The sequence below is a fragment of the Triticum dicoccoides genome, chromosome 3B, assembly GCF_002162155.2.
Source record: "Triticum dicoccoides isolate Atlit2015 ecotype Zavitan chromosome 3B, WEW_v2.0, whole genome shotgun sequence".
NCBI classification, from domain to species: domain Eukaryota; kingdom Viridiplantae; phylum Streptophyta; class Magnoliopsida; order Poales; family Poaceae; genus Triticum; species Triticum dicoccoides.
Window position 1 is genome coordinate 23,833,133 of NC_041385.1, and position 13,786 is coordinate 23,846,918.

The 13,786-nt window shown below is 49.5% G+C and overlaps 1 protein-coding gene across 2 annotated transcripts; it reads left to right on the forward strand.

The window, feature by feature from the left end:
• The first annotated feature begins 2,230 nt into the window (after positions 1–2,230).
• Positions 2,231–4,075, forward strand: LOC119274465 (Bowman-Birk type bran trypsin inhibitor-like). Of its 2 annotated transcripts, none has more exons than XM_037555168.1 (4): positions 2,231–2,367; positions 2,452–2,712; positions 2,844–3,395; positions 3,485–4,075. In XM_037555168.1, the coding sequence occupies exons 1-4, from the start codon at positions 2,268–2,270 to the stop codon at positions 3,784–3,786; spliced, it is 1,215 nt and encodes a 404-aa protein (XP_037411065.1). In that variant the 5' UTR covers positions 2,231–2,267; the 3' UTR covers positions 3,787–4,075. The 2 variants fall into 2 exon arrangements, with proteins under 2 accessions (XP_037411065.1, XP_037411066.1); XM_037555169.1 differs by having other exon boundaries at positions 2,850–3,395.
• Positions 4,076–13,786: the final 9,711 nt, after the last annotated feature.

The window sequence follows — 13,786 nt, forward strand, 5'->3', positions numbered from 1 at the left end:
GCCGCCTATGATTCCGGCCATACTAGCTGCCGGGATCACGCCGGCGGGCCGCCACACACATGATATTGTCCTCCACCACTTCCTCCTGCCTCGGCCGGCCGGAAAGTTGCAGATAGGCGGGTGTTTGTCGCGGCCGCCGGACTTGGCGTTTCCAACCACCGGCAGCTGCACCAAGCCATGGATTGGTAGGGGAGCACCCCACAAAGCCCCGGTGCCGCATGCAGGTGCTGGTTCGTCCTCTAGCTGCCATCATCGGTTTGCCGACAAGGACTCGGCTGGCCGTCGCCCGGGCTCGGAGCTCGAGCAGCGGCACGCCGGCCGCCAATATGGCTCATACAGTGCGACGACTACACACAGACAGTGTTGCGGCTAAAATCTAGCATGCTGCAACACCCTAGATGAGTATTCTTCAAATGCCAAAACGACGGGGTATGTTCTTGTTTTCATTCGGTTTTGTCAACCTATTCGGTTCAATTTCGTTAGCTTATTGAGATGGACATGTGTGTAGGAAGGTGGATGCTTATTTTGGTATTGGGAAGAAGAATACATCGACTTATTGATAGAAAGAAACTTAATAGATGTTCGTGCACTCGTTGGTAGAATTGACGCTAATGATGCGGCTGCATGTGCAATTAGAGAATAAAGTAGGGGGAAATAATGTCTGCTTCTTTAGAGTCAAAAAAGAATGAAAAATGTAAGATCAAGAATCCGCAGATCAACAATGAAGGCATGGAGAAGATGTTGGTCCAACTAGTGGGAGCAGTTATGGAAGTTGGATATCTCCTAAAATGCCAAATTATGGTTCTTGTTTTCTTTTGTCTTACTATTCGAGCAAAGATTTGATGGAATATTATGTATCCAATGCTCTTGAAGAAAATAAAGAAGCAAAGAAATGTGTTTTCATATACGCGAAGCCGTTTTTCTGCGAATTGTAAACGCATTTTACGAGTTGGCATTATACAAAGTCTGCTAGAGATGCTCCCAGCATGCTAGATCCAGAAAGTACTGTAGTAATCCACCGATGCCATGGAATTTAAACGGATGGCAGTGATTGCACGAAGTACTTAAGAGGGTGCTTGGATCCGAGGGACTTATTTTAGTCTGACTAAAAATGGTCTCTTTAAGAGGCTAAAGTTTCAAGCACCCCTGACTAAAGAGGGGCTAAAACTAGTCTTGAGACTAAAAAAATTTAGTCACAGGTACCCCTACTAAAATATAGATTAGTCCTCTCCCTCCTCATTTAACTCCTCTACTTTAACACAGACGAGTTCTGGATTGGAGGGTTTAGAGGATAATAAATGCTCATTAACTTGATTTTAGTCGCTTTAGTATTTGAATCCAAGCATGGTTGAGGCTAGCAAATTTTAATCCCACTACTTTTAGTCATGACCTAAGACGTATCCAAACACTCTCTAAGTTGCCGTACCCGGTTGTACATCTATCTGGAACCCGATGACTACTAAAATGCGTTTTATTATCCAGCTTCGAAGCTAGTTGTAGTTTGCGAATCTAGCATCATTACAAGTGGGTTATGGAATCTAACGTGCTCGCTAGTGACCAGATCCGCTTTTGCCGCCGGTCGACCCTAAGCCACTTGCTAGTTTTAGGTTAACTAAAGCCTATAGTTACAACTTACAAGTGATCTCTGATACTCCATTCATTACTAAATATAAGTCGTTTTAGAAATTTTAAGATGGGCTACATATGAGCAAAATGAGTGCATCTACACTCCTTTCGTCTGGGTTTATTTGCTCTAAAGACCACTTCTCTTGAACCAAGTCACATATAGTAATCTGCTCACATTAATTCTTTCATTAACTTCCAATACAATCTCTCACATGCCAGCTTACGCATGCAACCAATGAAAAAGCCGCATGCAAACAAATTAAGTGGTTCCATGCATGTACCATTTGAAAGCGAGGCTTCATAAAAACCGGACGGAGGAAGTACATAGTATATAAATCTCTAAAATGCTTATATGTAGATTAGTCAGAAGAATCGCAATATGCATCGGTTTAATTATTATGCAAGCATGCATACATGTACACATGCCTCAAAAGTAGTCCACCACGTATGCTTAATTATGCGTGCACGACATGTGATACCACGACTCAATCCGTGCACCGTGTCGGCCGTGTCAGGTATGTGCATTAAGATATAACTGAGCAGCGGCAAGATCGTCCTATAAATCTGGCGCGCGCGGCTATAAATACGGAGCAGCGACCGTAAGTTTGATTCACCCAAAGTTAGCTGACTGACCTGCAGCCATGAAAAGATGCATTGCTGCCGTCCTGCTGGTACTTTCTCTCGCCGCCGGGCGTCTCTCCGCCGACGACCATGTCGACACCATTCGTCTTCCGAGCAACGGTAACTGTTTGACTGCCAAAAGTAATGTTGGGAGAGCAAATGGTTTTGCTAGCTGTAAGTGGTAATCACTCGATACGAATCCAGGTCTTGCCGATGAAGTAGCGACCGCGGCAACGGAGATCGGCGCCGAGAAGAAGAGGCCGTGGAAGTGCTGCGACCGCCCGTTGTGCAGCAGGTCCATCCCGCCGCGGTGCCGCTGCATGGACGCGGTGGAGCAGTGCGACGAGGCCTGCACCCGCTGCGAGGCGTCCAAGTCCGACCCTTCCAAGCGCATCTGCAACGACCGGTACCATGGCTGGCCCGGCCCCAACTGCACCGAGCCCGACGCCGACGACGTCCCAAGTGGTAATATACCAACAAGGCTGACTCAAATGCTGATCATGTTTCCGTTACACTCAAATGCTGATCATAGAACCTCGCTAAGCGTTTCTACTAGTACACCGTACATCCAATATCCATGTAATTGGTGCTTGCAGGTGCAGGTCCGGTGGTCGTTGCTCGTCAAGAAACGGTGGCGGAGGAGACGAGGCCGTGGGGGAGGTGTTGCGACCGGCCTCTGTGCACCAGGTCCGTCCCGCCGGCCTGCCGCTGCCTGGACAACGTAGACCGGTGCGCCCCCACCTGCAAGAGATGCGTGGTGTCTATCTTTGACCCCACCGACCACTCCTGTGACGACATCTACCACGGTGAACCCGGGCCAAGGTGCACTAGGGCCGACCGCAACGGCGACATCTCCAGCGGTGTTGTGGCGGTGGCGGCAGCCGCAGAGACAGTTGTTAGCGACGAGAAGAGCGTCGGCAGCGGCGAGGAGAAGGCGAGGCCGTGGAAGTGCTGCGACGAGGCCATATGCACCATGTCGTTCCCGCCGATCTGCTTCTGCCGCGACAGGGTGAAGAAGTGCGCCAAGACCTGCAACAAGTGTGACAAGGATGAGTCGGACGCTTCCCGCCACGTCTGCGGCGACTCCTACTTCGGCTGGCCCGGGCCAAGGTGCACCAAGCCCAACGACGACGACGATGTCCCAAGTGGTACTGGTACCATTACTAGCTGCTCGATAGGAATTTGTACTACTACTAGATGTGGTGCAAATGTTTATGTGATGCATGGGTGCGTGCAGGTCCAGGGGTCTCTGCTCCAGGGGCCGCTGGCGTCGGTCAACCGGGTCAAGCGACGGCGGCGGCGGTGATGGCTGTTAGCGAGGAGCTCAGCGTCGTCGACGGCGAGAAGGCGAGGCCGTGGAAGTGCTGCGACCAGACATTGTGCACCAGGTCTGCCCCGCCGACCTGCTTCTGCCACGACAAGGTGAAGAAGTGCGCCAAGACCTGCAAGAACTGCCTCAAGGACGACTCGGGCACTTCCCTCCGCGTGTGCGGCGACCCGTACTTCGGCTGGCCCGGGCCCAAGTGCACCAAGGTCTAGCGTCGCCGCCGACGTCCGCCGCGGTGACTAGCTAACTAGGATGTGCATGCACGCCCAGCTCTATCCTTGCACTGGGTGATGGTGAACGAATAAAGTGATTCGATCGGCCGGCCGGTCAGTGGCCTTGTGTACCGAGCCACGAAGTTCTGTATCGCACTGTGGTAGGTGCGCACGTATGTGTTGTTTTCTTTCGGGTTGTCGTTGTAGCGCTAGTAGTGTTTAGTTGCATGGTCTCAGCATCGATGAATAAGATAAACTAGAGGCTAGTAGTGTTTATTCACATTTATAACGAGCTAGCTCGCGAGTTACACTCGTGTATATTTTTTGTAGGGAAACAACAAGACTTCGCTTAGGCCTGGAATTTTAACTCGAAACTCCCGAGCTAAACGAGTAGCTCGTGACTCGGCTCGACTAGACTCGAACTCGACGACTAACGAGTCGAGTCGAGCTCTAATCCGAGCTCTTTAAAAAACAAGTTTAACAAGCCGAGCTAACAAGTTACTCGTTTAGGTCATTAAGCTTGTTAACCAAAAGTCCCTTGAGATAAGTACCAATATTGTTGTGGATTTTTGCATTTATGGAGTGTACCTAGTGTTCCTTTCGGGCCTGTTCCGGAGCTCCCCAACTCCTGCAAATCCTCAAATCCCAATTCTCGTTTTCACTGCCAGCTTCCGATGGGAGGGCTAGCTATCGGAAAAGTTCGCTCCAGCTTCTGTGTCGCTAGGCACGGGCTGCCAGCCCATTCCAGTGGGATTCGGCCCTAGTGGGAGGTGTGGAATGGCGGAATAGAGGCCGAACAACAGCCGGCGCTCCCTCACCTTTAGTTTCTGGAGTGGCGCCGGCCTGGGTAAAGGAGCAATGTCGCGGTGGTTCCGAATGCTGGCAGGTTGGGGCGGCGAGGGAGAGGTAGGACTCGCGATGTTGAGGATCAGAAAGGGCGGCTCGAGGAGGAGACTGTCGTCGGGGTGATGGCGTGGTCGCCGGACGAGTTGGTCGGCAGTGATTAGCTGACGGCGGTGGGATGGCCTTGTCCGTTGCTGGCGGCTAGGGTTGATGAGCGGGTGAGGACAGATGAAAATGTGGATCTGGCTATTACGAGGCTATCTATCGAGGAGGTAAGCTACTCCGTGGTGGCAGGTTTCGTAAATATTGCGAACTCTAGCTTTCTCAATTCCCGGGATCGATGAAACTGCGGCTCTGCGTTTTTGTGCATGGACGGGGGCTAGATTCTAGAAGTCAGCTTCCAGGAGCCAGATCTTTAGAGCCAGCTACGCTGGAGGATTCAGTGAATCTTTGAGCTAGCGAGCTACAGGCCCTTAGTGTAGATTGTTGATTGTTGTGATTTGTGAAGAAAAGTATGTGCTACAAACATATTTTTTAGATTAGCTGCATATATAATACATATAGTTCTGTTATTCACGTCCAAAACGAGCTTAACGAGGTAGCTCGTGAGTTACACGAACTCGAGTCGAGTTTGAATTTAAGCTCATTATGTTAACGAGTGGAGCCAAGTTAACTCGTTATCTTAACGAGCTCTAACGAGTCGACACGAATTCCACCCCTACTTCGCTGTGTACCTTTTTCTATTAATTGGATTCACGGAGATCCTAGACTAGTTTGATTTTCCCTAAAATGTGTTTTTGTTCGTTTTCAGATCCATAAACCACCCGCAATTGTCTGGACTAAGCGGTCCAAATGTGATTTGCCTTCCAAAGCGGTACCTCATCCGTACACGGAGCGGTCCGGATCGAAGTTTGCTCACAAACTGGAGGCAAACTAGTGGGGGCTTTGTGGGCATCCATACCGCTCCACGTACACGTAAGGGCTGGAATTTTAACTCGAAATTCGCGAGCTAAACGAGTAGCTCGTGAATCGGCTCAACTCGGCTCGTACTCGACGGCTGGGCGCTACTGCTAAGCCCAACAGTAGTAGCGCAGGTCAGAGGCAAGCGCTGCTGGTAAGTGGGCCCCACCTGCTGGCATAGTGCACATGCAGAACAATAGCGGTTGGTAAGTGGGGCCCACCTATTGGTCGTAGGTGTGCACTACTGCTATAATTTTAGTAGTAGCTTGGGATTTCAGATCACACTGCTACTACAGGTAATGGCGTTGGGACCACTTAGCAGTAGCGCTGCTTTATTGTCCCGCGCTACTGCTACAATACTAGCTGTAGCGCTAGTTGCTACCCAACGCTACTACTAAGTAGCAGTAGCGCTGTTGCCTTAGACCGCGCTACTGCTAAGATTCTATCTATAAGGTTTCTTCTAGTAGTCACTAACGAGTCGAATCTAGCTCTAATCCGAGCTCGTTAACAAAACAAGTCTAATGACACGAGCTAACAGGTTACTCGTTTAGCTCGTTAATAAAAACTAACTTGAGATAAGTACCAATAATGTTGTAGGTTTTGTTATTTATGGAGTGTACAAAGTGTTCCTTTAATATAGACAGTTGATTTTTGTAATTTGTGAAGAAATGTATCTGTCCACAAACATATTTTTTAGATTAACTGCATATATAATACATATATTTTTTATCCACATATTTTTTAGATTAACTGCATATATAATACGTATATTTGGACCGGTGGGCAAGTTTTTGCCGATCATATCTCCATATGACTCTTGTTCTTCTTTCGATGCTTTGGTGCTCCGAGCTCAGAACTATTCTACTAGAACTTCAAGACAACCGAGTGTTATCTGCAACAATGGTCTGACCATCCTACCTTACACCTCAGGATCCATTTATACTCATGTGTACATGACGCACTCCGGAACGCTATGTGTTATAGACGGTTGCAACACTGGGAAGAGCACCTTTTAACTTGATATTTGTTGTGAGAGATCACCCTAATAGTTGACAACTGCGCAATCAAAGGGTGCAAACAATAAAGGAATAAACATCTCAGGAAATTCATAATAGCATGATATGGTATAGCACTGGGTGCCGGGAGTTCTCCATGATTGTATTCAACCTCCAGTTTAAGCGATGTGACGGCCAACATTTTGTTATCGTGACAATTGTTTCAAACACATTTCCATGGAGGCAATTTCAGAAAACATTGCCTTGGTGACCATTTCAGAAAACGTTGTCGTGGCACCAAAGGCTGAAATTCCTTTGTGGTACGAAATTATAGCTCCTCGTCCATGCCTGGTACACCTTCTTCTCGCCGGGGTCCTCCGTGTACATCTTACCACTATCACCTGTAACCTATCTCTACGATACTTACATTAAGGTGGCAATCTTGTGGCTATAGCCATCATGCTGTGATGCGCGGGTAACTTAATATTACAACATATAACCATCTCATACATAAATTCATTATCATAACGAAGGATATACCACATCATATGCATACCCTGCAAAACCAAGTTAGACGTCCTATAATCGGTTCTAGCAAAATTTTAGTTACATGGTTAACCAGTTTTATCAATGAAGACTAGCTTCATACGTAAGCGCAACAAGGCGATGTTGTTGATGCTAGATTAAGTTTTGGGGTGTGTGAAAAAGAGACTTAATTAAAAGTCTCGTCAACCAAACTAAACTTCGTTATTACGCTTGACCCCTTAGAAGATCATCCATCTTCGGCACCCTCTTGTGTACGCGATGGTTTACTATTCCCGACTATGATGTAGCCTAAGGTACTGTTAACAGATCGTCGGCAGCTAGAGCCGGTCGATTGTCAGAACCTTGTAGCAAAACTACATCATTCTACCAATGAATTGAACAGAAGCAACACTCGTGGGAAGCATAGCAAGAACATCAACCCTCAGATATTAGATGTGATCTAGGTCGCAACCTGCATCTACTCATAAACCTGCCCTGATACCACTGTCGGGAAACATAGTAGAAAACAAAAAAATCGCACCTATGATCACCCAAGAACAATATGAAGATGCTTAACCGTTGGGATCAACGATCGTTACCGACTCCGAAGTCCAGGGATAGTAGACGAGTCAGTGTAGATCATACTTGAAGACCCTCGAACGTTGATGACGATCCCGCGAACCATCCTCGAATGATACCTCGAACAGAAGACCGAAAGCACGGCCTCTCAACTTGGTTGCAAGCGTACGGTCTTCACGATCCGGCAGTGCTTCGCCGTACAGAGGTAATCATCGCCGGAGAATTAGAGAGAGGAGATTATAACTACACTGGACTTCTAATTATGAGGATTAAAGGTGGCTAGGGCTAACTCGAATTAGTAAATTAGGACCAACTAGAACTAGAACTAGATCAACTAGAGGAGGCTCCAAAACTTGTACTACAATAGGGTGGAAATCCTCTAGTATATATAGGTTAGGAGGAGAGGAGAGGGAAGCCAGCAAGGGAGGAAAGTCCTCCCTTGGGGTGCCGGCCATGGGGGGAGGGGAGTCCTACTCCCTCCCCAAGTAGGATTCGCCCCCCCCCCCATAACGAAAGAGGGGGCGCCACCTCCACTTGGGCCTTTATGGCCCAAGTCTCCTTCCACCTCTTGGCAACATTTACAACCTATATATAATTAATCGATAATACCCGGTATTACCAGATATTCAACGAAACCCTTCAGGTGACCCCGAAATGCTTCCGGAACCTCTCAGAACTATTTTGGATATAAATAAAACTATTTCACAAATATATTCTCATCACTTACGTTCCACTAACACTCAGCAGATCGTGATTACCTTAAAGTTGTGACCCCATAGGTTCGATAAAGCATAGACATGAACGAAACCCCTTCGTTCAATGACCGACAGCGGAACCGTGGACATCCATATCGGTCCCTATTATTACAAGAATTCTATTCGGGTGAACCTTTGGTTATCATGTGACATTACCCAAGGAGCCAGCCGGCGAGGTAGGCCCGCCCTGGATCTGCCGTGGCGACCACCCGCCTGGATCTGCGGTGCAGGGCCTGCCGCCACCCCGGCCCTTGCCGATGGCAGTGGCGGCTGGGGATGGAACAACGGGAGGGGCTGCGGCGCGGGATGGGGGGGGGGTCCTGGCGCCACCCGAGGGAAGGCGACGCAAGGGGGTTTTATCTGCAGATCCTAGTTGGCACTTTTCTTCTGAATACAATAAGGATGGCACTACTAGGAAAAGGTATGCTAGTGGCGCACCAGTTTTGCCTACTAATGGCGCACTACTGGTGCGCCACTAGCATCACGCCATTATAATTAAATTCTAATGGCACACCTCTGGTGCGCCATTAGTATCTGGTGTTCTAATGGCGCACCAAGCAGTGCGCCATTAGTATAGCCTACAGTGCGTCATTAGAATGCCTCCCAGGGGGCCATATGTACCCATGTGCTTTGGCTTACTAATGGCGCACCAGTGGGTGATGCGCCATTAGTGTGATTATAACAGTGCGCCATTAGTGTCTTGTGTGGTGCGCCATTAGTGTCTTGTGTGGTGCGCCATTAGTATTATTATTATGTTTTTTTTGTTTTTTTTTCTGATTTTTTCACAGGTTGCAAAATATATTATTTGACAGAATATAAACAGCACCACACAGCAACAGCAGATTCATCGAATACAATAGAAGGTAAGTCTCCGAATATAATTCATCATATTAGTCTCCGAATACAAAAGACCGAACGAAGATAGAACATTACAAGTCTCAGAGACCGCGAGTAGCGAGTTTGTCTTCACATTACAAGTCGATATCGATCATCTAAACTACCATCACATAGAAGAGAGCTGCGGTCATCACGATGAGCATCATCGCGATGAAACTGGTCTTCACCCGGTTCCTCCAATGCTCCCTCCTCTCTCCCGCTAGATAGCGGGCGTATCTAGATTCCGCCTCCGCCCTAGTGATGTACCCTTTGTAACTGTTACCGCTGAAATGGTGAACCTGTCTTCGACACTCCTCCCAGTCATTGTAGACTCCGGGAACCTTACCCTTGTACATGACATACGACGGCATCTCTATGCACAAGCCAGACAACATACAATACATAAGCAATATATAAGTATGCAACAAAAGGATCGGAAGAGAAAAGCAAGACATTAATAGCACGATTCATGGTCCTACTAATACATAGCATCATTTACATCTAAGTTGAACGACTGTCCAAACCAAAGAGACATACAATTTCATTAAAGTTTAATTACAACATGAGCTAATCGATGTTTCAGAACTACAAATAACATCACTACTTTCGACTCGACTCATGGGACCGGAGCATGGATGAAGCCGCCGTCTTTCCTAATGGTCATGAAGTCGCGGGCGTTGTCAGCCTGCATTTGAAGTGTTGTGTCTATCTCACTGTTGGACGGTTGCTCTCTGAGGTAGAACTGCCCCGAGGTACGAAGGACATCTTGATGGATGATTTCTGCAAACTCCGACTGGATGCGAAAGAATTCTTGTCGGAGGTCCGCGTCCTGGATTGCCGCCAAGCTTGCGGCCCAATCTTTGACATTATTTGGTAGCAGAAGGTGATTATGGTCCCGTACGATCGCCCTCATGTGATGGAGGGTGTAGTAGGCATCCTTCTGACCGCCAGGCGGCTCTTGACGCAGGGGAACGTCGTATTGTGGGTGAACACGTGTCTGCCGTACCTACGAACTGGCCTCTTAAAGGTGCCTCCGGATGTGGCGTAGCCGGGGAGAGCATCATCAAGAACTTTCTTGATATTTGTGTAGTCTATCTTGGAGTCACGGTCCGGGTCGAAATACGTGGCCGTGGAATATTTCGGGCTTAAGAGGATGAGTGTGCAATGTGTGTCACTGCACAGAACACGGAATGTTAGAAAAAAAAGAACGATCAAAATCTAAGAAATCATATGTTACGGGGCGGTGAGGGGATGACTTACTCGGGAAAGTAAGGCACGAGGAAGTTATCCTTATCTGGGTTTGCCAGAATGACGCCTTCGAGGTGTGAACTTGCGACTTGCCGGTCCCAGCGCTGCCCAAGATCTTGGCACGCATGTAGAAGGGGTCGACTATCACGATGTCCGGGGTCTTGTCTCGAATGATCCGCATCTCCATACTCAGCGAAAACAGCCAAACGAACGTGTAGTGCAGCGGATGAAGATTAAACATAGCAAAGATGTCATCAAACCGCAGGACGATCGTACCCCCGATGGCGCCATCCACAAAGCCCTTGCCCTCTGGCACCTTGGCCACGAAAACCGGGTATGCCACATCTTTCTGGGAGAGAAGCCGCTTCTCCAAAGAAAGAACGCTGTCATGCAAACTCCGCATAGCACCGGTTATAGCATTGAGATATTTTGTCGGTAGCATCGCCCTACCCGCCACATGCACCCTCCTCGAGATATCCCGAGGTGAAGGTGGCCCGTCCTGAGCACGGATCATACATGGTGTCGGCTGGCTCGCACCGGCGCCCTTGGCAGTCTTTCGTTTCCGTCCCTTTTTCTTGATCTGTTGTAATGGAACCGAGTTCTGCTCACAGACCACCTTCTTGAGCGTGTTGGGGCTGATAATATTTCGCACCTCAGCTATCTGAGGCTCGGTGAAGGCAGGAGCTGGAGGCGTCTCCTGAGAACTGAACGCCAGACAACGCCTGTTGCAATTGGATTTCTCCGCCGTACCAGCTAGATCGCGGTCGTCTTGGTGGGGTTCTTGAGAAGGAGGCCCGCCGAACTCGTCACCGTACCCATGTTCGGCAAAGTACTTATCGACGTTGGTAAATGTACCATCGTTGTTGTCGTCGTCGTCCGGATCCTGTGCCATATGCATGTCCGGGTCTGTGCCATAGGGATGTCCGGCATGTCCGGTAGCCATGGCGCGGCACCGGCACGACTAGCGGTATTGTCTGTGGGGAGGTGTCCCCCGCCCCCAAACGAATCTGGCTCTTCATCCAAAGCAGGGGCCAGCTTAGGCAGGCGCTGAGGGTCATCAGATCTTCTTCGTCGGCCCCGGCGGGTTGAATCGGAGGTAACAACTCGTCGCAGCCTGGCAGCACCCGAACCAGTTGAACCCTATACATGGTGGGTGGCATCGGTTTACCGTGGAACACGGGGTTGCCCGGTTGAACGATTTTGCCCTTGGTGACATCGACCAACTCGTCGTTCATGAAGTGCAGGAGAGTGCACGGAACATCGGCGGCGCCCTGCGAAAACATGTAGGGCGTCAGGGATGCCCAGTCAAACGTAAAAGGAGATGAAGTCCTTGGCCGAGAGGCTTAATTAGTTACCGTGATGATGGCGTCGAGCTCGGATAATGTCGAGGCACCGCCAACGGCGGGCGTGCAACTGACGGAGGGGCCGCTTGCTGGCGAGGTGCCGGCCGGCGTACACCCGGGCGCATTAAGCTCCAATGCCCGTGCCGGTGCCGGAGACACCAATACCGTCGCCGCCGATGACACCAATGGCGCCGCCGGAGACACCAATGGCACTGCCGGAGACACCAATGGCGCCGCCTGCGTGTTGTGCGAGTTGCTGGCCGTGAAGCTGGGAATCAGAGGCGGCACCTGTAGGCCACCCGCAATCCACGTCGTCAGCCCATGAATCAAGGTAGGCATAATGCCGGTGAGCGTCATTCCCAGTTGTTGTTGCACTTGCTCTTGGATAATCTCCGGAATCCGCGCCACTTGTGCCTTGAGTTCTTCAACCTCGCGCGACTGGCTTTCCGAGCTGGTCTTTTTCTCCTTTCGCCCACCAGCGGTATAGTATGACGACCATTTTGTGGACAAGCCTTTGCCGACCACACGACCAGCTGACGACGGCTTACTGAGCTTATCCTTGTTTTTCATTACGTTCAACTCCCTATTTAGAGTGCTGTCCCAAGCAGGGGTGCTCTGAGACGACCCCGCGCTACTGCTTTCATTCTCCTTCGCCAGAACAAGCTCAAGCACCCTGGTCTTCGGATCCCTGGTAAGCCCCTTTGTTATCGGGTCCTCCTTGTACCGGGCCCTGACAAAGTTCCTGGTCTGCTTGTCACCGTTGTATTTCTCGAAGCAGGGCGGTAGGCCTTGCTCGGCACGCTCCGCGTCCTCCTTGTCCCATATAGGCTCCGCCACTCTATAAACGCCGGGACCGAGTTTGTGTTCCCCTAAGTTCAACTCCCGCATTTCCTTCCCCCACTGACTTGATTCGGAGGTTGCACTGCTCTCGCACTTGATTTTGAACTCCTTGTAGTCATCTTCGCTGATAGAAGGATTTTTCGCCTTGATCTTCTCATAACTATCACCTTTCTCAATCATTCTCTTCACCGCGCTTCTCCAAGTAGACAGGGCTGTGCTCATTCTCGTGAAGGCGGCACTGTTCACTTTATTCCCTGAGAGGCCTGTGTTTTCAAATTTAGCGGGGAACTTGTATCATTCGTGCAGCTTCGTGAAGAGGAGGTTGCGCAAATTCCCTTGGTCCTTATGCCTAAGGTTCTCGGTGTTGATCGAGATGGTGCTCCGGAGAATGCACCCGAGCTGAACCGAGTACCCCTTGACTATATGTTTGGGCTCCGTTGGATGCCCGTCGGAGTCCACTTGAGTAAATTCCTCCTTGAGGGTGCAGAGCGCATTCGGGCGCCGGTCCTTCCATTGCTTCTTCGGTTGGCTGCCATATGTGCGTGCGCCGCCATCATCAGTGGTGGCATCCTCGGCGGCACCATCAGTGGTGTTATCCCCGATGCCACTAGGGGTTGTGTAGTCAGGATCGGTGTCTTCTGCGGCGTCCTCATAGCGGTGAGGTTGTTCCTCCATCTCCTAGGACAGCTCCCAGAATTGCTTGCCGCCCGAACCGCCGGCCTCATCATTGTTGGGCATGTTTCGCTCTAAATAGGAAAAAAGTTTGGTCAAAAAGTTGGTTATTGTCAAGGAACAAGATCATGGTCTCATCATTTAGGGTTTGTCGACACCGAGGCATCCTAAAAGCTAAGCCCATGTATTAATCACGATGGCGGGGCAGTTGATCCTACTTAACTAAGTACTAAGATACCCCGTACCATGCATTAGTCGCAAGTACCCCATATGTCCTATTTTTAGCAAAGTCATGCTAAAATTCACGGAAAATTTCAGCATGACCTTTGCTGAAAATAGGACATATGGAGTACCCGAATTTGCC

Coding starts and splice junctions, on each gene's coding strand:
- LOC119274465 (XM_037555168.1), top strand. CDS start 2,268: ATGAAAAGATGCATTGCTGCCGTCCTGCTGGTACTTTCTCTCGCCGCC. Junction 2,713..2,843: donor CGCCGACGACGTCCCAAGTG/GTAATATACCAA, acceptor TGGTGCTTGCAG/GTGCAGGTCCGGTGGTCGTT. Junction 3,396..3,484: donor CGACGACGATGTCCCAAGTG/GTACTGGTACCA, acceptor GGGTGCGTGCAG/GTCCAGGGGTCTCTGCTCCA.